Source organism: Bos mutus, chromosome 22 (genome assembly GCF_027580195.1).
Source record: "Bos mutus isolate GX-2022 chromosome 22, NWIPB_WYAK_1.1, whole genome shotgun sequence".
NCBI classification, from domain to species: Eukaryota; Metazoa; Chordata; class Mammalia; order Artiodactyla; family Bovidae; genus Bos; species Bos mutus.
In genome coordinates, this window is record NC_091638.1 from 12,381,817 (window position 1) to 12,406,414 (window position 24,598).

General features: G+C 42.8%; 1 protein-coding gene across 3 annotated transcripts in view; it reads right to left on the reverse strand.

Moving 5' to 3' along the window:
- The window catches only part of SCN10A (sodium voltage-gated channel alpha subunit 10), an 89,017-nt gene that overhangs the window by 53,008 nt on the left and 11,411 nt on the right, over positions 1-24,598 (reverse strand). For all 3 annotated transcript variants that reach the window (XM_070360539.1, XM_070360537.1, XM_070360538.1), the window contains exons 4-10: positions 11,207-11,335; positions 9,232-9,323; positions 6,847-7,038; positions 6,361-6,427; positions 2,194-2,335; positions 1,849-2,046; positions 950-1,120 (exon numbers count right to left, since the gene is read on the reverse strand). In XM_070360539.1, the coding sequence (XP_070216640.1) occupies positions 950-1,120; positions 1,849-2,046; positions 2,194-2,335; positions 6,361-6,427; positions 6,847-7,038; positions 9,232-9,323; positions 11,207-11,335 (991 nt within the window). The remainder of the gene's footprint in view (positions 1-949; positions 1,121-1,848; positions 2,047-2,193; positions 2,336-6,360; positions 6,428-6,846; positions 7,039-9,231; positions 9,324-11,206; positions 11,336-24,598) is intronic.

Here is a 24,598-nt window from a genome sequence, read left to right on the forward strand (position 1 = left end):
GGGGTTGTCGAGATCCTATTCCAAAAAGTGACACATCTTTCAGAGGAGCACAAGGAAAAGAGATCAAGAGGGAAGTGAGATCCAGCAGCTCTGAAAAATAACCATGTCAAGCCCCTTTCGCATACTGCTAGTGTGGGACCTGCTCTACCACAAAGGGGTTATCTCTCAGGCCTGTTGAAAGGGTACATCTGGGGTACACAAGACTTTCAAGGGAGAGGGAGCTGGTGGGAGGAAACCCAGTGAGTACCGGGACTCTTGGAGTGGGAGGTAGTAGGTGATGACGAGAGGGAAAATTACTACTGGGTCTGAAATGAGGTCCTGAAGGTATTCCCAGGCTGGATTGTTACCACGAGACAGGTGCCAGGATCTCCTGGGCCAACAGTAGGTGAGAACTTGAGCTGGAGGAGCTGAGGCATGAGGTTAGAAAGAAGCTTTTAAATGATTTCAGCACCACGAACAAGGACCCCTCTTCTGCTCCAGAACCGCAGATAAGAGTGTCAGAAGGAAGCTGACCCTTGATGCCCAACAGGTTCACAGACACCTCATGGTCAGCATGTTCAAACCACCTGCCCTATCTATAATCCAGAGTTCTTCCTCCAGTGTGCCTCTCTTAGAATCACCACCTACTTAAATGGCCAACCTGGAAACCTGAGAGTCATTTTGGACTTCTCCCTTCTTTTGCAACATTCCACAGTCCTAGTCTTGTTGATTCCCTCGAGCTCCCATAAAAGTCTTTCTAATCCACACTTTTCCCCATCCATAATGTCCCTGCCCTAGTTTAGGCCACCATTGGTAGTGGTGGGGGCATAGGGGGTGGATTATCAAAACATCCTCCTAGGCTCTGTGCCTCCAGTTATCTCTCTGCTACCAACCTCTTTCCACTTCAGTGTATTGTGCATGGAAGCTGCAAAAGTGGGTTATCTTTCAGGCACAAGCCTGAGCGCCTTACCGTTCGGTGCTGGTTGTAAGACTCAGACCGGAGTGACTTGTTGTCGTCTGTGGAGCCCTCTGACACCCTTGACTTCATTCTGTGTTTTCCTTCACTGGCAGTTTTGGAGGCCAAGGGGGATCCATTGTGAGACTGGAGAGAGGCTGTGTCGACCCCCAGCGCTGCCAGCACCTGAGGGGAGAGGATAGCAGCTATAGCCGACAGTATCTGGATGTGCTCAGCATAAACGCGTGTCCCCCAGACAGTGGGTGACGGCTTCCCAACCAGAGGAGGCCTGATTCAGGACCAGAGTGATTGTTGGATTGGGACATTGGGCAAGAGCCACCTCTAGGTCACTTCCCTCATTCATGCCCTTGTAGTAAACTCTGTTGATGCCCTGCCCAGGTTTCTCTTACCAGGTCAGTACCCTCATCTCCAGCTGCTTGAATGTTAGTAAACATTACTAATGTTAGTAACCCATTAGTAAATGGGTTACAGCTGCCGAATTCTGCAGAAAATTTCCTTTGACTGTACATTTGGCTTGAGCATGGAGGTATGAAGGGCCAGTCCTTTTGCCTCCAGGTAGGGCTACCTCTGTGGAACAAGTCATACCCTGGAGTTCCCCATGGGATCAGGTCAAAGCAGTCTCTAGCTGAGGCCACTGCCTTATTTAATTCTTCCCTTGTTCCATCCTGCTAACTTTGATCCCCTCCTAAGAGCACCCCTCAGTGAATCACTTGCGCAGGCTCTTCATTTGGGTTCTTTTTTTGAGAAAATCTAACCTAAGATAGTCCCTGAGATAAGATGAATCTTGCCGTGGTTCCCTAAAATGACAGCCTTAATGTAAGACACTGGTCCAGATGTCTGCCCAACTGTGAAAGGCCTACAACAGACTTCGCAAAGGTCCAGCCCTCACTGACCTCCTGCTCTGTCTGGAGCATCTTCAGGGCCTCCTGGAACGTCTTCTCCTTGGCTTCAATTTCATCAATGGTTGCCTGGTTCTGCTCCTCATATGCCATAGTGACCACAGCCAAGATCAAATTGACCAGGTAGAAAGACCCCAGGAAGATAACAAGCACGAAAAAAACCATATAGATTTTCCCAGAAGCCCTCAGGGTCTGCAGATTCAAGAGAAAAAAAAGAGAAATGTGTACCCAGATAACATGGCCCCCTGATGTGGTCAGAGTCCTCCAGGAAAAAACATAGCCATGCAACAAATGCTCCAAACGCCAACCGAGTGTGTATGGAGACATGCAGATCAATACCTGCTGGTAGAGGCGTTCCCAGGAATCCTGTGTCATGAGGCGAAACAGTGAGAGAAAAGCCCAAGTGAAGGAATCAAAGCTGGTGTAGTTAAAATCTGGGTTGTCAGATGTCTTAAGGCAGAAATAACCTTCAGGGCAGTGGCTGCAGCAAGAACAGATAAGGCTGTCAATCACACAGACTTCTGTTTATTGGGGCCAAGACAGTCCAGGGCTGCCAGAAGGCCTGAGGGTTTGAAGTCAAAGACTGGAGCTCAAGGCCTAGCCTTATTCTCATTAGCTGAGTCACCTTGGACATTCAGCCTTTTTAGCCCTCAGTTTCTTTTGCCCATTAAGTGGGATAATAATGTTAGGAAACCACTTATCAAAACTGCCCACTGTGGCCAGACACAAAAATAACTTGTTACATGAGTTACGGCAAAAAAACTACAAGTGTAGTTTCCCACTAAGGAAACTACAAACTGCCACCAAAACCAACTGGAAGAATTCAGGAGGGACCAAAAGGAGGGAGCAGACACCAGCCCCTAATAATCCTGCAAACCTCCCAGAAACCCTTGCTCTGGAATCCGTCTTGATTGAGAGATGTGTGCGCCACCAGGAAGGGCCCTGAGGCAGACCAAATATGGGCATGAGCAAAATGATTGGCCAGAGACAACCCGGAAAACCAGCACCACCTGCATAAACCCTGAGACTGGGAGCCATAGGAAGAACACCCGTTTACAAAAAAGAAAAATGCTCTGCTCAAGCACTTAGTCTTTCATTTTGTCAGTATGTGTTTATCTCCCCAGAAAATTTATTTCTGCGTGTTAGACAAGAGTCCACTTTTCTGGGCCTAGTAGGGGATTCTGCCCCCGTCTCCCCCCCACCCCCACCCCCACACACACAGCCTGGCCTTGCCCCAGTAACATAATACCTTCAGTTCAGAGTTTCATGCAGAGAGAAATGGCCTGGAGAAGACTAGCTGGCCCAGACAAGACCTCATAAGCTTTTTGCAAATTCACAGTGCAAGAGGGACAGTCAGTAAAACCTGAGTCAGTTGGCATCACTTGCAGAGTTGTCTTTCAAAGGAGGACACACATTAGCCAAGTTCACTGACCAATTAGATGTAACAATAAAGACACCACTTCCCAATAACTGAGCCTCTCCCTCTCCTAAGTGTTTCACAAATGCTATAATTTAATCATCTCAATAATCCTTTAAAAAAAAAAAAACAGATGCAGAAGCTGGGGTTCAGAGAGAAGAAGTCAGTAGTCTAAAACCACACAGATGCCAATGGATTTATTTCAAAGGAGAAATAAAATTGTCGAGTAGCTTATGAAGACTGACCTATGAAGAAAGGCCAAACTGAAGATGACTGCCTGCTGAGTCCTGGGGTGGGGAAGGCTCCACGTCCCTCTTTCTCATCATAAGCAGCTAAGCTGATGTCGGGAAGCATCTCTAAGCTCAAGGCATGTGAGAGATCCTTTCCACCCGTGTGGGATGACCTGGCTGAGGAGAAGGCAATGCTTTTTTTCTTAGTTAGGGATTCTACTTTAGGATTCCTCCACCAACACCAATCTCTGAGGGATCTTCTTACTCCAGACATTCATGCAGACACACAGGCAGGAACCCATACAATTGATTAGGGCCTGAAAACTTGATTGTAACCCAATCCCAATTCTATCTATCTCCAACTTTGGTTGGAGATTTGCAAGTTCCCAGGCTCTGTAGACCCACATATAAAGACACTCTCTTGGTTTCACTTTCCCAAGGAGCTAGTTAACCCATTACCTGTAGGTTTGCTAGTTAATGCTAAGGGCAGCCTATCTCTGCCTCCTGTAGAACCCCACTATAGCTGCTATGCATCAACAGCTAACTGCTCAAGAGAATTAAATGAGACCATGGTGCAAAGGCTCTTGCAAGGTGCCTTCAGCATAGTAAATATTATATGTAAAATGCAGAATTAAAATTCTTGCTGTTTTTAACCAGAAGCTACCAAAAACATGGACTAGAATAATATATGTGAAAGAATGCTGAAAACCATCAAGTATTTCTTGGTACTTGTTCTCCACCTTGAGACCTCAGACTTTCTCCCTGCAGTGCCATTGGTCAGTATGGGCTTTTGCTTAGGTCTCTGACTTCTCTGTGGCTCAGCACAGAACCCAGGTTTGTTGTTCACAGCATGCCCACCAAGGTTCTCTCTGCCCGTCACCTAAGCTGGCCTCTACTTGACACCCCAGGCCTTTCCCAGCCCTTTCCACTTCTTCCCGCCTGGCCAGGACCTACCCATCGGGATAGTTGGTCTCTCTCGGAGTCAGAAGGGGGCCCCATGGGCGGACCTCACAGCTTTACCGCAGTCAGTGTATGGGTTACTATGGAACCATGCTCCTGAGAAATGTCATTATCCAGATGGGAAAAGGACATTGACAGATCCTTGGTTTCAATTAAGTCAAGGGCAAATGAAAACTGACATCAGAACAACCCTCTTCCTGAGCTCAAGAACCAAATGCCAAGTGCATTTATGAAGAAAGAGACCAGGGGGCCTGTGTTGCTCAAATTCTTCTGTTAGTCCCACCCCTCGGCTCTTGATGAGATTGTTTTCTTAGGGAACTGATGAAGGCTGAACTCCAGCATGCCCCACCCTGTACTACTTACGCAATATAGGACTGTTAGTCATTCAGGGAGTAGGTTGTGTGGGCCCGGGCTTCCAGACACCCCTGCCATGGAGATGGGCAGGGATGAGCCTTTCTCATCTGTTGCCTAATCTCTTTCTACTCATACCTGCTCCCGCAAAATCAGCAGGCAGACCTGAGGAGTCCCATGTGCCTTTGCTTTGTCTCACATTCTATTCTGCTACCTGGAATGGTACCATCCAAACCATCTCTTGTTCATCCAGCCTGGAGACATCCTGTTTGCCCTTCAACCTCACCACCTCTGGGAAACCTTCCTTGACATCCTCCCTGCCTCACACCATCACCTTGCTGTGTTTTCCCAGCCCAGGGAGCCTCTAGGACAGCACTGGTTCTCCATAGCACAGCATCTTTATGTAAATGCATCAGAGCTCACAAACTGGCAGATTGCTGGCTGAATTTGCATTGCTAAAATATTGTGTTTGGCCCACAATATGTAGATATTTTTTGGAATTTGTAGTCAATGTTTATAGTTAAGAAAGTTTACATAAAAATCGAAATTTCCTGTCTCTCTTTTAAAAACCTGGATCATCTGGAAGCAGTGGATCCATGTTTCCACATGATAACCAAAAGCTGAACTGGGAAGTGGCTGCCACTTTGGCTGGCGCGTTAACTCTCATGGTCTTGGTACCCACCCAGCCCATTCCTCACATTCTAGACACATGTTGTTTTGTGTCTGGCCTCTGTAAGAATTTGAAATTGCAAAGTCTGAGGCATGTGTCTCTTCCTCAATTATATGAGGATAATGAAACCCATGTGATGGAGTTGTGACAACTAAATGAAGAGCATTTGACACAAAACATATTTAATAAATATTACTTCCTTTCTTGGGCAGATTGTTTGCAAAAATGACCATAATTATTCCCTTTCCCGTCTCCATACCCCTTTCAATATGATGTTGCAAGTTTTCCCATCAAGAGGTGAGTCTGTTCCTCCATTTCTTGGATCTGGACTCACTTGTGCCCTGCAACTTGGGTCAACAGGATGCAGTAGAAGTGACATTATGCCAGTTGTAAGCCTAGGCCTCCAGAGACCTTGCACATTTCCATTCTCTCTCTTGGAATCCTGCCTCCAATAGGAGAATAAGCCTGGGCTAGTCTGCTGGGGGGTGAGAAGCCATGCGGAACAGAGACAAGACACCCAAGCTGAGGCCATCCTGGATCAGCTGGACCCCTGCTAATCTGTCTACTGTCTGCAGATGCATGAATGAGTCCAGTCAATGTCAGAGGAACACCAGGCTGATCTCAGGTGCAGATGCACAGAACTGAGCTAAATAAATGGCTGGTGTTTTAAGTCACAAAAATCTTGGGGATGTTTGTTTCATAACAAGAGCTTACTCATACACTCTCTTCCCATGAGCCTGGGATGGCAGAGGCCATGGCTTATTAATTTCCACATTTTCCTCAGGACTTTCAACCTAGGCTTTACCCAGAAAGAACTGATGACAAAAAGGAGGAAGGGCTGCTGGGCACTGGTGTTTTGTTATGGCTTGAACACTCACCCTGCATCAGATCCATTGCCACAGAGTAAGGGGTCAGAAGTGCCTTCCTTGTTGGTATAGTAATCTGCAAAATAAAGGAAGAAGCAGAAGTCTCACATATGGTTCTCAACCCTCAACTCAAGCCTTGAGTGGTGAAAGCAACACCTGCTGAGACTTCTGCCTGAGCAAGGAGGATATCCTTGACTGCGTGCCCTCCGTGGGTATGCTGGGAGCTGGGAAGGGGAAATGTCTCATCTGGGAAGAAAGAAGCTGAGCTGTGGCCTCAGCCTTGTGCAGAGGCAGAATCCTCCAGCAGAGGCAGAATGACTTGCCTCTGGACTCATTTCCTTGTGAAAGGGACATTGGACAACCGAGAATGGGGGTCCCCAAAGTAAAACACAACTCATGAGAAGAATTTCAATCAAAATATATGTCTGCACAGGTATAAAGAGGCGTCACACTCCCCACCAACCAGACCTTGGTCCCCTTGGCAGTAATTCCACTCCCGATTTTCGTGAGAGGAGTAATTGGCTGTCTCATTGACAACCATGCAGTTCTTGACACATTTGTTCTTGAGGTTGCCCTTGAAGAGCTGCAGGCCCACCAGGGCAAAGACACTCAGGCAGAAGACAGTGAGAATGGTCACGTCAGCCAGCTTCTTCACCGAGTGGATCAGGGCCCCCACGATGACCTTCAGCCCTGTGGGAAGATGACAGTGGTACTTCTACATGGATGACGTCGCACACACAGAGCACACACGTGTGCCTGGCACACTTGCATCTTAGCCTTCCTACCCTTTCATTACACACAGGTGTGAGATATTTTACAAACTCTAGGGCAGTTTCAAGCCCAGTCCCTCATCTGAACCTTGCCATAAGCCTGAGAGGCAGATAGGAAGAGAATATTGTCCAATTGTAAAGATGAGGCAACTGAGACCCAGGCTATGCATTATTAAAATCTTCTTAAAGTGAATAAATTCCAGACAGTAGCAATCTGATGAAAAAATAATTATTGAGTGCCTGCTGTGCTCCAGGTACTAGGCCTAGCAGGAGGCTGCCAATTTCACTCCAGTCATTTGGTATCTGTCTGTCTGTCCTTATCTCAGTCCTGGGAGGCAGCTTGAGGCTTGGGGACATAGGAACATTGGTGTGTGAGAGAGAGCAAGAGAAAGGAGGAGAAGAAGAAAAGAAGAAAGGAGGAAAAGAGGAAGAGGAGGAAAAGGAAAGAAAGAGGAGGAGGTGGAAGAAAAGGAAGAAGAAGGAAGAAATGGAGAGAGGGAGGGAGAGATACAGGGAGATAGAACAAGACAGGGACAGAAAGACAGAGGGATGAGCACAGCAATAGAGTGAGGCCATGAGAGCCACTGAGGAAGAAACAGAGAATCTGAGCTGCTCAGATGGGGCCCCTGCTTGTTTAAGGAAGGATGATTTATTGCTCTGGCAAAGGAAATCACCTTCTTTGGAAAAGCAGATTTCTAAGTAACAGAAAGAGCTCTAAGCAGAGAAGCAAGCTGCGATCTAGCCTTGCCTTGTCTTTTTGGCCAAATAATCCACCGAGCACCCTCTGCCCTGCTTGGTTCCCTCTCAGGAGCCAAGCAATGGTTAAGGCACTGGTCTGTTGTGGGGCTGTCTGACGAGTGAGGGAGAACTCGATAGCATCAGTGAGTAGGTGGGCACATGGAGAAACAGTCCATCACAGAAGCCTGGGGGTGGGCGTAGGGTCGGGTAGGGGGTTGAGGAAGATGGGAAGGACCAGGGAGCCTCTTTGAGGAAGTCAGAGCATGGCAGAACCCTGAGGATGCGTATGAATTGAGTGAAGAGGAGAAGGGACTTTCCTAACAGAGGAGCAGTGTGGCCTGGGGCTGCGTGATGAGCAAAAGCTATGAGTATCTGTGGAACCACAGGAAGCTTCTGGAGGTGGGTACAGGAGAGAGATGAGGCAGGAGGGGAGTCTCCATAGGCCAGGTGTTGTACACAAAATTCAGGGTCTTCCTGGCTGAGTAGGTGAGAGAGATACTAAGGGGAAGAACTGACTACTTATTGCTGTGATTCTCTTCATGAAGAAAATGATTCTTCATGATTTTCTTTGTTCAGTGGAAGTTGGCAAAGACTTTCCAGTCATTTCCTGCAGAGCCAGATGCAGAACTGTGGAAAGGGACTTCTCTAGCGTATGTATTTCTGTTTCCAGGTGAGGGCAGGGGTTTTTGGGTGAGGGAGGGGAGACAACCCATTAGGCCACAAGGGGGAAGCCTTGAGTCCCATCTCAAGGCCATTACCTGGTCTCAGGCCTCATCATCCCCTCCATCAACCCAGAGGGGGTTGAGGAGTATCATGTGGCAACAGAGATATTGGAGGCCCAATAAGATCAGCCCTGGGGGACTATTTCCATTTCTGAATTGTCTGTAATCAAGAATTGTCTAATTATTTTCTCTTCTGTGGGTCTGAAGGCAGGGCTGAGGCTTATATGTTCAGATTCATGAAAATGGGAAAGACAACCACCAGAGCCTAGGACTGCCTTTTCCCTTCTTCTCTGTTTTCAAGCTTACATTTTGGTTTCAAGTATAAAAGAATCTGACTGGAGGCTTGCCTGAATCCCACAATGAGAATGTAAAACAAGGACCTGATCTTTTTGTCCGTTATGGACAGCATGAGTTACTCTGGATAGAGCGCTGGCTAAGAATCAGGACACGAGGTTTCCAGGTCACAACTGCCTCTAGTGATGAGGATTTGGGATTGTGTTTTCTACTCTCTGGGCCTCAGTTTCTCTCTTAAATGAGGACAATAGTCCATATTCTGGCAATTTATAGGCTGTTTATGAAAATCAAAGTGGGATGTTAGGCTGTGGAAACCAATATAAGCTCTATGAGTAAATATGCTGGTTAAAGCCACTCACCTGGGATCACAGACACGGTTTTTAAAGCTCTAAGGACTCTGAACGTCCGCAGGCCTGAGATCCCTCGGAGATCTGTCACTTCACCAGCGTAGCTGTAGGACCAGAAATCAGTCAGCATCTCTGCATGAACAGGGTCTTGGGAATTTATGCAGCATAAACACAGGCAATTTTGGGCAACACAAGCCTAGGAAGTACCCAGAACAGACTCTGAGAATCTACTGGCACTTGCATCCATGGACTGACATGAACCCTGATTTAATTATGGCAATATTTTTCAGAGTGGCCTCTTTGAGAAGATGCAAGAACTTCCCTGGTGGCTCAGTGGTAAAGAATCCGCCTGCAATGCAGGACACCTAGCTTCAATCCCTGGGTCAGGAAGATTCCCTGGAGAAGGAAATGGCAACCCACTCCAATATTCTTATCTGGGAAATCCCATGGACAGAGGAGCCTGGTGGGCTACAGTCCATGGGATAACAAGAGTTGGACATGACTTAGCAGCTAAACCACCACCACACCATTGTGATCTAGAAGATTCTGTGTACTACCATGCAGATGGTGTGTGGCCAACCCATCTCCCTGGGCACTGGTTCCTCAGAGAAAGATCTTCATGTTCAGGAGGTACAAAGCTGATCCACTTTGACAGGCCAATTATCAGCTCAGATTTAAGGTCTCCAACTTCTCCCTGAGGGTATGGGACTAACTCTGGAAAATGACTCCCAAAGCAAGAGTCTTTGGCAAAGATACCCTGGGCCACAGAGTCCCAAATGAGGAAGCTGGAAAGAGATAAGGATAACACCCCCAGAATGGCAGCCTGTTTCACTTCAGTCACTCAGTCATCATGTCCAACTCTTTGCGACCTCATGGACTGCGGCACTCCAGGCCTCCCTGTCCATCACCAACTCCCAGAGTTTACTCAAACTCATGTCCATTGAGTCAGTGATGCCATCCAACCATCTCATCTTCTGTCATCCGCTTCTCCTCCTGCCTTCAATCTTTCCCAGCAAATGAGTCACTTTTCAAATGAGTCACTTCTTCGCATCAGGTGGCCAAAGTATCGGAGTTTCAGCTTCAGCATCAGTCCTTCCAATGAATATTCAGGACCGATTTTCTTTAGGATTGACTAGTTGGATCTCCTTGCAGTTCAAGGGGCTCTCAAGAGTCCTCTCCAACACCACAGTTCAAAAGCATCAATTCTTCATCTCTCAGCTTTCTTTATAGTCCAACTCTCACATCCATACATGACTACTGGAAAAGCCATAGCTTTGACTAGATGGACCTTTGTTGGCAAAGTCATGTCTCTGCTTTTTAATATGCTGTCTAGGTTGGTCATAGCTTTTCTTCCAAGGAGCAAAAACTAAAAGCATCTTTTAATTTCACGGCTCCAATCACCGTCTGCAGTGATTTTGGAGCCCCCAAAACACAAGTATGTCACTGTTTCCATTGTTTCCCCATCTATTTACCATGAAGTGATGGGACCAGATGCCATGATCTTAGTTTTCTGAATGTTGAGCTTTAAGCCAGCTTTTTCATCCTCCTCTTTCACTTTCGTCAAGAGGCTCTTTAGTTCTTCACTTTCTGCCATAAGGGTGGTGTCATCTGTGTATCTGAGATTATTGATATTTGTCCTGGCAATCTTGATTCCAGCTTGTGCTTCATCCAACCCAGCACTTCACGATGTACTCTGCAAATAAGTTAAATAAGCAGGATGACAATATACAGCCTTGGAGTATTTTTTTTCCCAATTTGGAACCAGTCTGTTGTTCCATATCCGGTTCTAACTGTTCCTTCTTGACCTGCATACAGGTTTCTCAGGAGGTAGGTAAGGTGGTCTGATATTCTCATCTCTTAAAGAATTTTCCACAGTTTGTTGTGATCCACACAGTCAAAGGCTTTGGCATAATCAAAAAAGCAGAAGTAGATGTTTTTCTGGACACACCTATAATGTGTGTCCAGATCAATGTGGAGAAATACTCACGCCAGAGTGATGACACTGAAATCCAGCCAGTTCCAAGGATCTCTTAGGTAAGTGAACTCATTTAGACAAAATCCTCTTGCCAATATCTTTATCAAGGCTTCAAAGGTATAGATGACAGTGAAGACATATCTGGGAGGGAAGATGGAAAGGGAGTGTTAACTGCACCTTGGAGAGAGCTCAGAGAGAGAGTGGTTGTGATTGTTCCAAAGGAGAATGTGCAAAGAGCATCCAAGGTAGGGAAGGAGACGAGGGGAGGCTAGGGAGATGAGCCGCAGATGGAGGAACTCAGAGGAGTCGCAGAGATGGCTGGGGTGGGGAGGGACATACGTGGCTGGGATGACTAGCAGCCTCGGCTGCTCTGAAGGTGGGCAGAGGGTGAGGGCATGCAACCACCGCAGGGTTCCAAACAAAGCTCTTCCTGTTCCATGAGGTTCCTCAAGGCTCCCTGCCCTGAAGGAAGCCGGCAGTTCCTCCCTCAATTTGACTGAAAATATGGAAGAGGGAGGAGATCTGACTGCATCCCCCCTCTCCAGACTTCTCTGCTTCCCAGTCTTTTCTTCTCATGCCATGCTTGGCCTGCTGGCATTTCTGGCCTCAGGGATCCTGGTCTGTTTACTATCTAAAGCAGTAAATAACTAGGTGTCATGGAAGAGAAAAGCATCTGAATTCATACACATTTTCTCAGGAGGATGGGTCCTGTTAGAGGAAGTCATCTCAAAAGAGCCTTTTTATTCTGTTGGACACATTTTGGGTCTGGATTTGAGGAGAAGGCTCTGAAGCTGAGGTTGAGAGTAGGGGAGTGTTTCTCTAGTGTTCAGAATGCCTCACTCACCAACAGCAGTGGTTCTCAGACTCCAGCACAGATCTGACTGACCCCATGGAAAGCTTGTTCAAGCACAGATTTCCAGGTTGTTAGCCCAGAGTTTCTGATTCGGTAAGTCTGGGGTAGAGCCCAAGAATTTGCATTTCTAACAAGTTCCCAGCTCAGCCTAATGCTGCTGGCCTGAGGAACTACCCTTTGAGAACTACTGCCCAAAGGGACGTAGATGCATGCATAAATCACACCTAATTTTAGATACCCTACATTTTTTAAATTATAAGATTCTTTTTTTAATTTTTTAAAATTTATATTTATTTATTTTAATTGGAGGCTAATTACTTTACAATATTGTATTGGTTTTGCCATACATCAACAGAAACACTGGTATGAAAAATGAAAAGACTTTTGATTGAATATGGCAGATTGAAAATGTATTTACCTCCAACCTTTTGGAAATTCTTAAATGGTAGTAAAAGGAACTTTTAAAAAAGTATATATTCACTAGGGCAATGTAATGGAGAACACAACAGCATTTTGGAAATTAGAGTTAAGACGGATGAATGGTAACTGGCAGAGCAGACCCTGGAAAGCTGGAAGCAGGGACTTCCCAGAAGCAAGCCAACCCAGATAGCAGAGCTGCTTAGGACTTAGGGATGTTAAATGTCTCTGAAAGTGGAGCCCAGGGAGACAGGGGCAAGTGGGTCTGTAAAGAGAGCTTGAAAGTCTTTATTAACAAGCAATTGGGCTTTCTAAATACCACCCCACACCACCCATTCAGAGAGGAACTGCCTCCTCTGATCTGGAAATAGACTGACTGAATAAGAGGGAGAGAGCTGCATCCTGACACAGGGGTATGAAAGAAAAATTTACATATGTACTAAAAGGCAGCAACCCTGCCACCCACCCACTTCTTCCCCTCGGTAAGTTCCTATAAGCTTGGCAGTCAGGTTAACAGCTCAGGAAGATGCTGCCCTTTTAATATATTCAGGCAGCCACTGAGCATCAGGAATCTGAAGGATACTTCTAACACTAAAGACTAAAGGAACGAAACAGGAAAGAAAAAGAAAAAGGGAGAATGCAGATAGAAGTAGATTTAGGAAATATCCCGATCATTAATATTTTTAGAGAGTTAGGAGATGAGAAGACAGTGGGTACAAACAGAAGGCTACAAACTAGAACATTCAAAGGACAAAAGCGAACACTTTGAAAGCAAAAATATGATAGCAAAATTAAAACATTAATAGAAGGGCTAGAAACACAGTTGAAATCTCACAGAAAGTGGAACAAAAAGAAATAAATAAGAGGTGATTAAAAATATGAAAATTAGAGAATTAGACCAATAGGTACAATGTCTGATTAAAGGGAGATCCAAAAAGAAATAGAGAAGGAAATATACAGGAAAAAATTATCAAACAAATAGTATAAGAAAATTTCCCTAAACTGAAGGATCTAGTCAGTTAAAATATCCATGAGTGTTCAGGAAAATGAACGAAAAATGTTCATAGCAAGGCACAACATCACAAAATTTGAGAACATTTTACACAAACAAAAAAGCCTAACTTTCTCTGAAGGAGTGAAAATCAGAGGTTACATACAAAGGACTGAGAATCAAAATAGCACCAGATTTCTTCAGAGCAAAAATTGGAGGTTATAAGACAAAAGAACAATGCCTTAAATTTTTGAGGAAAATAATTTCTAATATAGAATTGCTTCTCCAGCTAAACTGTTTAGATGAGGGTAGAATAAAGATATGCCAAGTCTCAGAAAATTTATTTCCCACCAACCCATCTAAAAAAGTTACTAGATGCTGCTGCTGCTGCTGCTGCTAAGTCGCCTCAGTCCTGTCCGACTCTGTGCGACCCCATAGACGGCAGCCCACCAGGCTCCCCCATCCCTGGGATTCTCCAGGCAAGAACACTGGAGTGGGTTGCCATTTCCTTCTCCAATGCATGAAGGTGAAAAGTGAAAGTGAAGTCGCTCAGTCGTGTCCGACTCTTCGCGACCCCATGGACTGCAGCCTACCAGGCTCCTCCGCCCATGGGATTTTTCAGGCAAGAGTACTGGAGTGGGGTGCCATTGCTTAGATGATATGTCCCACCAAAACAAGGAAGTAATCAATAAAGAGGAGGATATGGGATTCAGGGAAGTGACAAATGGGATCCAAAAGAGGATGGAGAAAGAAAAATCTCTGGAAAAGATCTGTTCATCACATTGAGGGAACATCTAGACCAAACTGAAGCAGCAGTTGAAGGACACTAAGAGGGATTTTCCCAAGAAAAATAGAAATCGATGGATAATCTGATACATTCAAGTAAACTTAAGCAATAATTAAACCTCTGGAGAAGACTTTGGGTACAAATTAGTGATAAATACATAGAAAACTGAGCAAAGGAAGAAATGAAGTCCTTATTAACTCCAGAGAAAGCAATATATATGTGTGTGTGTGTGTGTATATATATATATATATATATATATATATAAGCAAAATATACTGCATGATACAGCTGTGAGTAGTATTTGCTTAGCAATACTATTCTATCATCGTATATATAGTCAGGCAGTGTCCATATTGTCTGATTCTCTAACCAAAAATTATAGCTATAATTTTTGAAAGAGAAAAAATAAGTGTAAATATTTTCTCTTTTCAGAAAGAGAAAATAAGTGTTTATATGTGGAGTTAATCCCTTTCTTTTCTATAACAGAAAGCCAATAGATAATATCTAATGTGGAAAAATTTTTTAAAAATAGTAGTCTGAGTATATTATTAGAGAACGAGAGGTATCAAAGAAAGCAGTAGGCAAAAAAAAAAAAAAAAAACAGAGTGGTTGCCTCTAAAAATACAGATTAGGTGTGAGGAGATGAGAAACATGAAATTGCTGTTTTTGTTTGAATCTTTATGGAGCTGTGTGACCTTTTAAACCTTGTATCTGTGTATCTTAACTAAAAGTAAAAATCAGATTAAAAGGCAAATAGCAGTAACGTTTTTTTCCTATCTGTGAGAGGAGAAATGCTGTTTGAAATCATTCACAAAGAAATCTATATCTGGCTGGGGAGCTGCTTGAGCTGTCAGCTCCCATAGCTTGTTGGGTTTCCCCCCGCTCTTTATGTTTTCTAAATTAGAAAATCTTAACTCAGAATTATAGGTTGTTGGGAAGCTTTGACAGATTATTTCTGGCCTTTCACATCAAATTCAGATCTAGAAATTATGGAGAGAGTTCTCTCTGAAGACTATTTTCAGAGTTTCACCAGAGGACAAGAGCCCGGCTTAGTGCCACTGCAAGCCAGGTAAAAGGTCTCAGCTGGGGAGACAGCAGCTGACGGAGTTACATCCTCTCTCTGGTGACATTAGCCTCACAGGGTATGTTTGCATGTTCAGATGCAGCATTTGGATGTGATTTTTAATATGCAAAGACATACCTTAAGTGTTTTTCCTGATGAGTGAAGAAAATCATTGGTACTGGGAAAATGTCGAACCCTCAGCCACTGAGCTGTTTGCACCACTGTTCAGTTTTAAGAAGTTGTGATATTTAATCGTTTAAAAACCCTGGTATTTAGACCCTGAAGTCAAAGATCCAGACTATTCAACATCCTAAATATATTACTGAGACATGCTATGCATAGCCACAGAAATACTCATTTTAAAAGATTTGATTTCTTAGTAGAAAACACTGCAAAACCTTTCTTTGTTGTTGTTGTTTGCCAGCCAGAGCAATTCAGTGTGCAAAAGTATCCTGTACTCACTTTTTGTTTCAGTCCTATTGGCTGAGGAGACATATACTAATGACCACAATCAGTTTATAATCACAACTTCCATGATGTCCCTCAACAGCAAATCAGGGTCTGGAGGCATGCTATAGACAGACCTCCACTGTTTTCACCAGTAAGCACCATACTGCATCTGGAAGCAACATCTTCCATTGACATAGTGGAAGATACATTTCCTTGCTGCTCATGTAGCTAGAGCTTCTTTAATATCAATTTAACTATCTTTTCTTTCCATTGTGGTAAAATACATATAATAAAAAACTTACTACTTTAAATAACCATTTTAAGGATATAATTCAGCAGCATTAAATACATTCATAAAATTGTGCAAACATCACCAAAGTATATCCATCTCTAAAACTTTTTCATCATCTCAAACAGAAACTCATTAGGCAACTCCCCATTTCTCCTTCCCCTGTTCCCTGACAACCACTATTCTACCTTCCCCGTCTCCATAAATTTGCCTATTCTAGGTACCTAGTATAAGAGGAATCATATCAATACAATACTGGTCCTTTTTCGTATCTGGCAAATTCAACTTAGCATAGTATTTTAAAGCTTCATCCATGTTGTGGCAAATATCAGAATCTCATTCATTTTTAAGGCTGAACAATATTTCATCATATATACATACCACATTTTGTTCACCATTTATTTCTTGGACATTTGTCCATTTATCTGTTGATGGGACATTTGGAAACCACTTTTCAAGTATTGTGAATAATGCCTCTATGAACATTGGTGTAGGAGTTAATGTACTTTTTAAAGTCTATTTCATAATTGACAAACTGAGTTTAATTAAACCAGAAATCTCTTCTTTTAAAATCAGCTTCATGAAAAATAGGTCAAAAAGCTATCGAATACTTCTCTCTCACATATATGGTGAATCTATACTGACAACTGATTTATTCAATCATTTTACTCAACTATGAAGTACAGTGTCTGCTTGTTTACATACATAACAGTCATCGATTTTTAAATGCCAGTCACATTATAAGAAATCCAACAGCTCTGATAAAGGAATTGTACTGATTATTTCTTGCTTTCTTTCCAACTACAATATTTGTTATTTTTGAAGCTAGTTTTGTATCTTATCAGCAAAGGTATAATTGTGCTTATTTTTGCTATGAAGGCAAATGATGACTCTATAGTTTTTATATCTTTCAACCTTTAACATGGAATTTTTACAATTTTGTACTGGAAATCCTTTTTTTTGCGTTTGTACTAGGGACAGTCAGTTGGTTTAAAAGTGAGGTTGATAAATTAGAATATAGTATGGAAGTTTTTGGAAGTCTTCTATTATTATTTGATAAAATGTTAAGGGATAATAAATTAGGTATTAGAACAAAGGGGCTTCCCTGGTGGCTCAGACAATAAAGAATCTGCCTGCAATGTAGGAGACCTAGGTTTGACCCCTGAGTTGGGAAGATTCCCTGGAGAAGGAAATGGCGACCCACTCCAGTATTCTTGCCTGGAGAATTCCAGGGACAGAGGAGTCTGGAGGGCTACAGTCCATGGGGTCGCAAAGAGTCAGACATGACTGAGCAACTAATACACACACTCTTGACCAAAAGGATCATTGATCCAATAAAATGTATCATTATTCATTGTCATCTCCCTGTTTTCTTATTTATTTTTATCTGCTTTTGTGTGATTATCCACATTGATTGTCCACTTATTACATACAGAGTCAAGCTTTTTGCTTTGATGAAGTCCATTTATTACTTATAGGATTTATTTTTCTATTTTCATCACTATTATATTTCTGCAAATCACTTTTACAATGATAGTTCATTCTTTGAATTGTGATACTATGCAATGGTAATGATGAAAAATGCAAGTTTAACAAAAGTAAATGACAAATGTAAACATAATGAAATAGGATAATAAAATACATTAATTAAGATAGAGGATTAATTCCATAACTAACTCCATGTTAACCAGTATGAACTAAGGCAGTCCTTGAAGTTCATACACTGCTCTAAAAAACATGAAAAGTCAGAAATTCTATGTAAATGACAATTAATTTTACATTTCAGATTTTTAAATGATCTGTGTGTAAAATGATTACATTGCTTTTTCTTCTGAATCTGTCAAATGTTTTAGAAGCTACTGAGAGATTTTTAGTGAAAATTCTTTGATCACTTATTGAGAAATGCCATGGGGGGATGGAGAGCTGAATTGTTCTGCAGAGCAGAGTGAGAACTTGGAGTTCTCAGGGCCAATATAGAAGGAAGACAGTGAAGCAGAGATGGAAAAGCAACCCAAAGGGTTGGCTCATGAGAGAAGATTATAAGTCAGCCTCATTTACCTAGACAGATCAAATGAAATGTTGGCAAACTGAATCCAGCATTGATCAAGCTAGAAGCATTAAAAGAGATTAGCAAATTTATTACTGTAACCTACTATATTAATAAATAAAAGACTATATGATAATAAGAACAGAAATATTGATAAAAACCAATACTCATTCAAAATGAAACTCTTAAACCAGAAGTGAAAAGGAATTTCCATAACTTGATAAGGGAAGTATCTTATAAGAATCCCATAGTCATCATGAAAATAGTGAAATATTAGATGCATATTCTTTAGAACCAAGAACAAAAGAAATATGGTCACTATTATAGCATCAATTCAGCATTGTCCTGAAAGTCCTGGCCAGTTTAATAAGATTGGAAAAATAAACAAGTGGTATAAGAATCATAAAGAAAGAAGCAATTTCCTCATTATTTGCAGATGATATAACTGTTTGAATAATAATTGTTAAGGAGTTCTGCAAGGTTGCTGAATGCAAAACCAATATACATAAATTTAATAACATCAATTTATTTTAGCAATAGAAATATTCAAAAGGGTAACAAAATGGTAATGTATCTAGAGACAAGATACGTAAGAACTTTACAGAAGATGTCAACTCTTATGGAAGAATATAAAAGAAAGCTTATATAAATTGGGAGATACAATTATATATGTTATAAAAGTGGCAATTTTTCTGTAGAGTAAAGTCACTCAGTCATGTCTGACTTTTTGTGACCCCATGGACAGTAGCCTACCAGGCTCCTCCATCCATAGAATTTTCCAGGCAAGAGTACTGGAGTGGGTTGCCATTTCCTTCTCCAGGGGGTCTTCCCAACCCAGGAACTGAACCTGGGTCTCCCGCCTTGCAGGCAGACACTTTAACCTCTGAGCCACTAGGCCTCCCTAGATTTAAGGGACTAGATCTGATAGATAGAGTGCCTGATGAACTATGGATGGACGTTTGTGGCACTGTACAGGAGACAGGGATCAAGACCATTCCCATGGAAAAGAAATGCAAAAAACCAAAATGGCTGTCTGGGGAGACCTTACAAATAGCTGTGAAAAGAAGAGAAGCAAAAAGCAAAGGAGAAAAGGAAAGATATAAGCATCTGAATGCAGAGTTCCAAAGAATAGCAAGAAAAGATAAGAAAGCCTTCCTCAGCAATCAATGCAAAGAAATAGAGGAAAACAACAGAATGGGAAAGACTAGAGATCTCTTCAACAAAATTAGAGATACCAAGGGAACATTTCATGCAAAGATGGGCTCGATAAAGGACAGAAATGGTATGGACCTAACAGAAGCAGAAGATATAAAGAAGAGATGGCAAGAATACACAGAACAACTGTACAAAAAAGATCTTCATGATCAAGATAATCACGATGGTGTGATCACTCACCTAGAGCCAGACATCCTGGAATGTGAAGTCAAGTGGGCCTTAGAAAGCATCACTACAAACAAAGCTAGTGGAGGTGATGGAATTCCAGTTGGGCTATTCCAAATCCTGAAAGATGATGCTGTGAAAGTGCTGCACTCAATATGCCAGCAAATTTGGAAAACTCAGCAGTGGCCACAGGACTGGAAAAGGTCAGTTTTCATTCCAATCCCAAAGAAAGGCAATTCCAAAGAATGCTCAAACTACCACACAATTGCACTCATCTCACATGATAGTAAAGTAATGCTCAAAATTCTCCAAGCCAGGCTTCAGCAATATGTGAACCGTGAACTTCCAGATGTTCAAGTTGGATTTAGAAAAGGCAGAAGAAACAGAGATCAAATTGCCAACATCCGCTGGATCATGGAAAAAGCAAGAGAGTTCCAGAAAAACATCTATTTCTGCTTTATTGACTATGCCAAAGCCTTTGACTGTGTGGATCACAATCAACTGTGGAAAATTCTGAAAGAGATGGGGATACCAGACCACCTGACCTACCTCTTGAGAAACCTATATGCTGGTCAGGAAGCAACAGTTAGAACTGAACGTGGAACAACAGATTGGTTCCAAATAGGAAAAGTAGTACATCAAGGCTGTATATTGTCACCCTGCTTATTTAACTTATATGCAGAGTACATCATGAGAAACGCTGGGCTGGAAGAAGCACAAGCTGGAATCAAGATTGCCGGGAGAAATATCAATAACCCCAGATATGCAGATGACACCTCCCTTAGGCAGAAAGTGAAGAGGAACTAAAAAGCCTCTTGATGAAAGTAAAAGAGGAGAGTGAAAAAGTTGGCTTAAAGCTCAACATTCAGAAAACGAAGATCATGGCATCTGGTCCCATCACTTCATGGCAAACAGATGGAAACAGTGTCAGACTTTATTTTTTGGGGCTCCAAAATCACTGCAGATGGTGACTGCAGCCATGAAATTAAAAGACGTTTACTCCTTGGAAGGAAAGTTATGACCAACCTAGATAGCATATTCAAAAACAGAGACATTACTTTGCCAACAAAGGTCCGTCTAGTCAACGCTATAGTTTTTCCAGTAGTCATGTATGGATGTGAGAGTTGGACTGTGAAGAAAGCTGAGTGCCGAAGAATTGATGCTTTTGAACTGTGGTGTTGGAGAAGACTCTTGAGAGTCCCTTGGACTGCGAGGAGGTCCAACCAGTCCATTCTGAAGGAGATCAGTCCTGGGTGTTCTTTGGAAGGACTGATGCTAAAGATGAAACTCCAATACTTGGGCCACCTCATGTGAAGAGTTGACTCACTGGAAAAGACTCTGATGCTGGGAGGGATTGGGGGCAGGAGGAGAAGGGGACGACAGAGGATGAGATGGCTGGATGGCATAACTGACTCAACGGACGTGCGTCTGAGTGAACTCTGGGAGTTGGTGATGGACAGGGAGGCCTGGTGTGCTGTGATTCATGGGGTCGCAAAGAGTCGGACATGACTGAGTGACTGAGCTGAACTGAACTGAACTGAGCATGGCCCCGCCCATCAGAAAAAGTCCCAGTTTCCCCCTCAAGTCAGTCTCTCCCATCAGGAAGCTTCCATATGCCTCTTATCCTTCTCCATCAGAGGGCAGACAGACTGAAAATCACAATCACAGAAAACTAACCAATCTGATCACGTGGACAACAGCCTTGTCTAACTCAATGAAACTATGAGGCTGTGTAGGGCCACCCAAGATGGACGGGTCGTGGTGGAGAGTTCTGAAAAAACATGGTCTGCTGGAGAAGGGAATGGCAAATCACTTCAGTATTCTTGCCTTGAGAACTCCATGAACAGTATGAAAAGGCAAAAAGATAGGACACTGAAAGATGAACTCCCCAGGTCGGTAGGTGCCCAATATGCTACTAAGATCAGTGGGGAAATAACTACAGAAAGAATGAAGAGATGGAACCAAAGTAAAAACAACACCCAGTTGTGGATGTGACTGGTGATAGAAATAAAGCCCGATGCTGTAAAGAGCAATATTGCATAGGAACCTGGGATGTCAGGTCCATGAATCAAGGCAAATTGAAAGTGGTCAGACAGGAGATGGCAAGAGTGAACATTGACATTTTAGGAATCAGCAAACTAAAATAGACTGGAATGGGTGAATTTAACTCAGATGACCATTATATCTGCTACTGTGGGCAAGAATCCCTTAGAAGAAATGGAGTAGCCATCACAGTTAACAAGAGAGTCCAAAATTCAGTATTTGGATGCAATCTCAAAAAGAACAGAATGATCTCTGTTTCCAAGGCAAACCATTCAATATCACAGTAATCCAAGTCTATTCCCCAACCAGTAATGCTGAAGAAGCTGAAGTTGAACGGTTCTATGAAGACCTACAAGACCTTCTAGAACTAATATACCAAAAAGATGTCCTTTTCATTATTGGGGACTGGAATGCAAAAGTAGGAAGTCAAGAAATACCTGGAGTAGCAGGCAAATTTGGCCTTGGAGTACAGAATGAAGCAGGGCAAAGGCTAATAGAGTTTTACCAAGAGAATGCACTGGTCATAGCAAACACCCTCTTCCAAAAACACAAGACTCTACACATGGACATCACCAGGTGGTCAATACTGAAATCAGATTGATTATATTCTCTGCAGCCAAAGATGGAGAAGCTCTCTACATCAGCAAAAACAAGAGTGGGAGCTGATTGTGGCTCAGATCGTGAACTCCTTATTACCAAATTCAGACTTAAATTTCCCTACTTGAAGAAAGTAGGGAAAACCACTAGACCATTCAGGTATGACCTTGATCAAATCCCTTACGATTATACAGTGGAAGTGACAAATAGATTCAAGGGATTAGATCTGATAGATTACCTGAAGAACTATGGACAAAGGTTTGGACAGGAGGCAGTGATCAAGACCATCCCCAAGAAAAACAAATGCAAAAAGGCAAAATGGTTGTCTGAGGAGGCCTTAGAAATAGCTGTGAAAAGAAGAGAAGCGAAAAGCAAAGGGGAAAAGAAACGATATGCCCATCTGAATGCAGAGTTCCAAAGAATAGCAAGAAAAGATAAGAAAGCCTTCCTCAGTGATAAGTGCAAAGAAATAGAGGAAAGCAATAGAATGGGAAAGACTAGCTATCTCTTCAAGAAAATTAGAGATACCAAGGGAACATTTCATGCAAAGATGGGCTCAATAAAGGACAGAAATGGTATGGACCTAACAGAAGCAGAAGATATTTAGAAGAGGTGGCAAGAAAGCACAGAAGAACTATACAAAAAAGATCTTCACAACCCAGATACTCACGATGGTGTGATCACTCACCTAGAGCCAGACATCCTGGAATGTGAAGTCAAGTGGGCCTTAAGAAACAGTACTACAAACAAAGCAGTGGATGTGATGGAATTCCAGTTGAGCTGTTTAAAATCCTGAAAGATGATGCTGTGAAAGTGCTGCACTCAATATGCCAGCAAATTTGGAAAACTCAGCAGTGGCCACAGGACTGGAAAAGGTCAGTTTTCATTCCAATCCCAAAGAAAGGCAATTCCAAAGAATGCTCAAACTACCACACAATTGCACTCATCTCACATGATAGTAAAGTAATGCTCAAAATTCTCCAAGCCAGGCTTCAGCAATATGTGAACCGTGAACTTCCAGATGTTCAAGTTGGATTTAGAAAAGGCAGAAGAAACAGAGATCAAATTGCCAACATCCGCTGGATCATGGAAAAAGCAAGAGAGTTCCAGAAAAACATCTATTTCTGCTTTATTGACTATGCCAAAGCCTTTGACTGTGTGGATCACAATCAACTGTGGAAAATTCTGAAAGAGATGGGAATACCAGACCATCTGACCTGCCTCCTGAGAAATCTGTATGCAGGTCAAGAAGCAACAGTTAGAACTGTATGTGGAACAAGAGACCAGTTCCAAATTTGGAAAGTAGTACATCAAGGCTGTATATTGTCACCCTGCTTATTTAACTTATATGCAGAGTACATCAGGAGAAATGCTGGACTGGATGAAGCACAAGCTGGAATCAAGATTGCCGGGAGAAATATCAATAACCTCATATATGCAAATGACACCACCCTTATGGCAGAAAGTGAAGAAGAACTAGAGAGCTTCTTGATGAAAGTGAAACAGGAGAGTGAAAAAGTTGGCTTAAAACTCAACATTCAGAAAGATCATGGCATCTGGTCCCACCACTTCATGGCAAACTTCATTGTTTCCATGGGGAAATAATGGAAATAGAGACTTTATTTTTTGGGGCTCCAAAATCACTACAGATGGTGACTGCAGCCAAGCATATTAAAAGCAGAGACATTACTCTGTGGACAAAGGTCTGTCTAGTCAAAGCTATGGTTTTTCCAGTAGTCATGTATGGATGGTAAGTGTTGGACTATAAAGAAAGCTGTGGGATGAAGAATTGATGCTTTTGAACTGTGGTGTTGAGAGGACTCTTGAAAGTCCCTTGAATTGCAAGGAGATCCAACCAGTCAATCCTAAAGGAAATCAGTCCTGAATATTCATTGGAAGGACTGATGCTGAAGCTGAAACTCCAATACTTTGGCCACCTGATACGAAGAAGTAACTCATTTGAAAAGACCCTGATTCTGGGAAAGATTGAAGGCAGGAGGAGAAGGGGATGACAGAGGATGAGATGGTTGGATGGCATCACTGACTCAATGGACATGAGTTTGAGTAAACTCTGGGAGTTGGTGATGGACAGGGAGGCCTGGCGTGCTGCAGTCCCTGGGGTCACAAAGAGTTGGACATTACCGAGCGACTGCACTGGAACTGGAATCCCCTACAATGTGGATTTTGTGTTTGTTTGTTTGGCAGCTCTGCACTGCATGTGTGATCTTAGTTCCCTGAACAGGGATCAAACCCATACCCCGCTGCAGTGGAAGCATGTAATCCTCACCACTGGACCACCAGGGAATGCCCCTTCCAATGTTCTTGTCTATTTACCCTAATACTCCTATAATTTTTGATTTACGAACATTGTTGCCACATTATTTGCTGCAAAAATATACACTATTGTTTATGGATTATTTAGCATTATGTAGAAGGCAAGGGCTGGAGAAGGCAATGGCACCCCACTCCAGTACTTTGCCTAGAAAA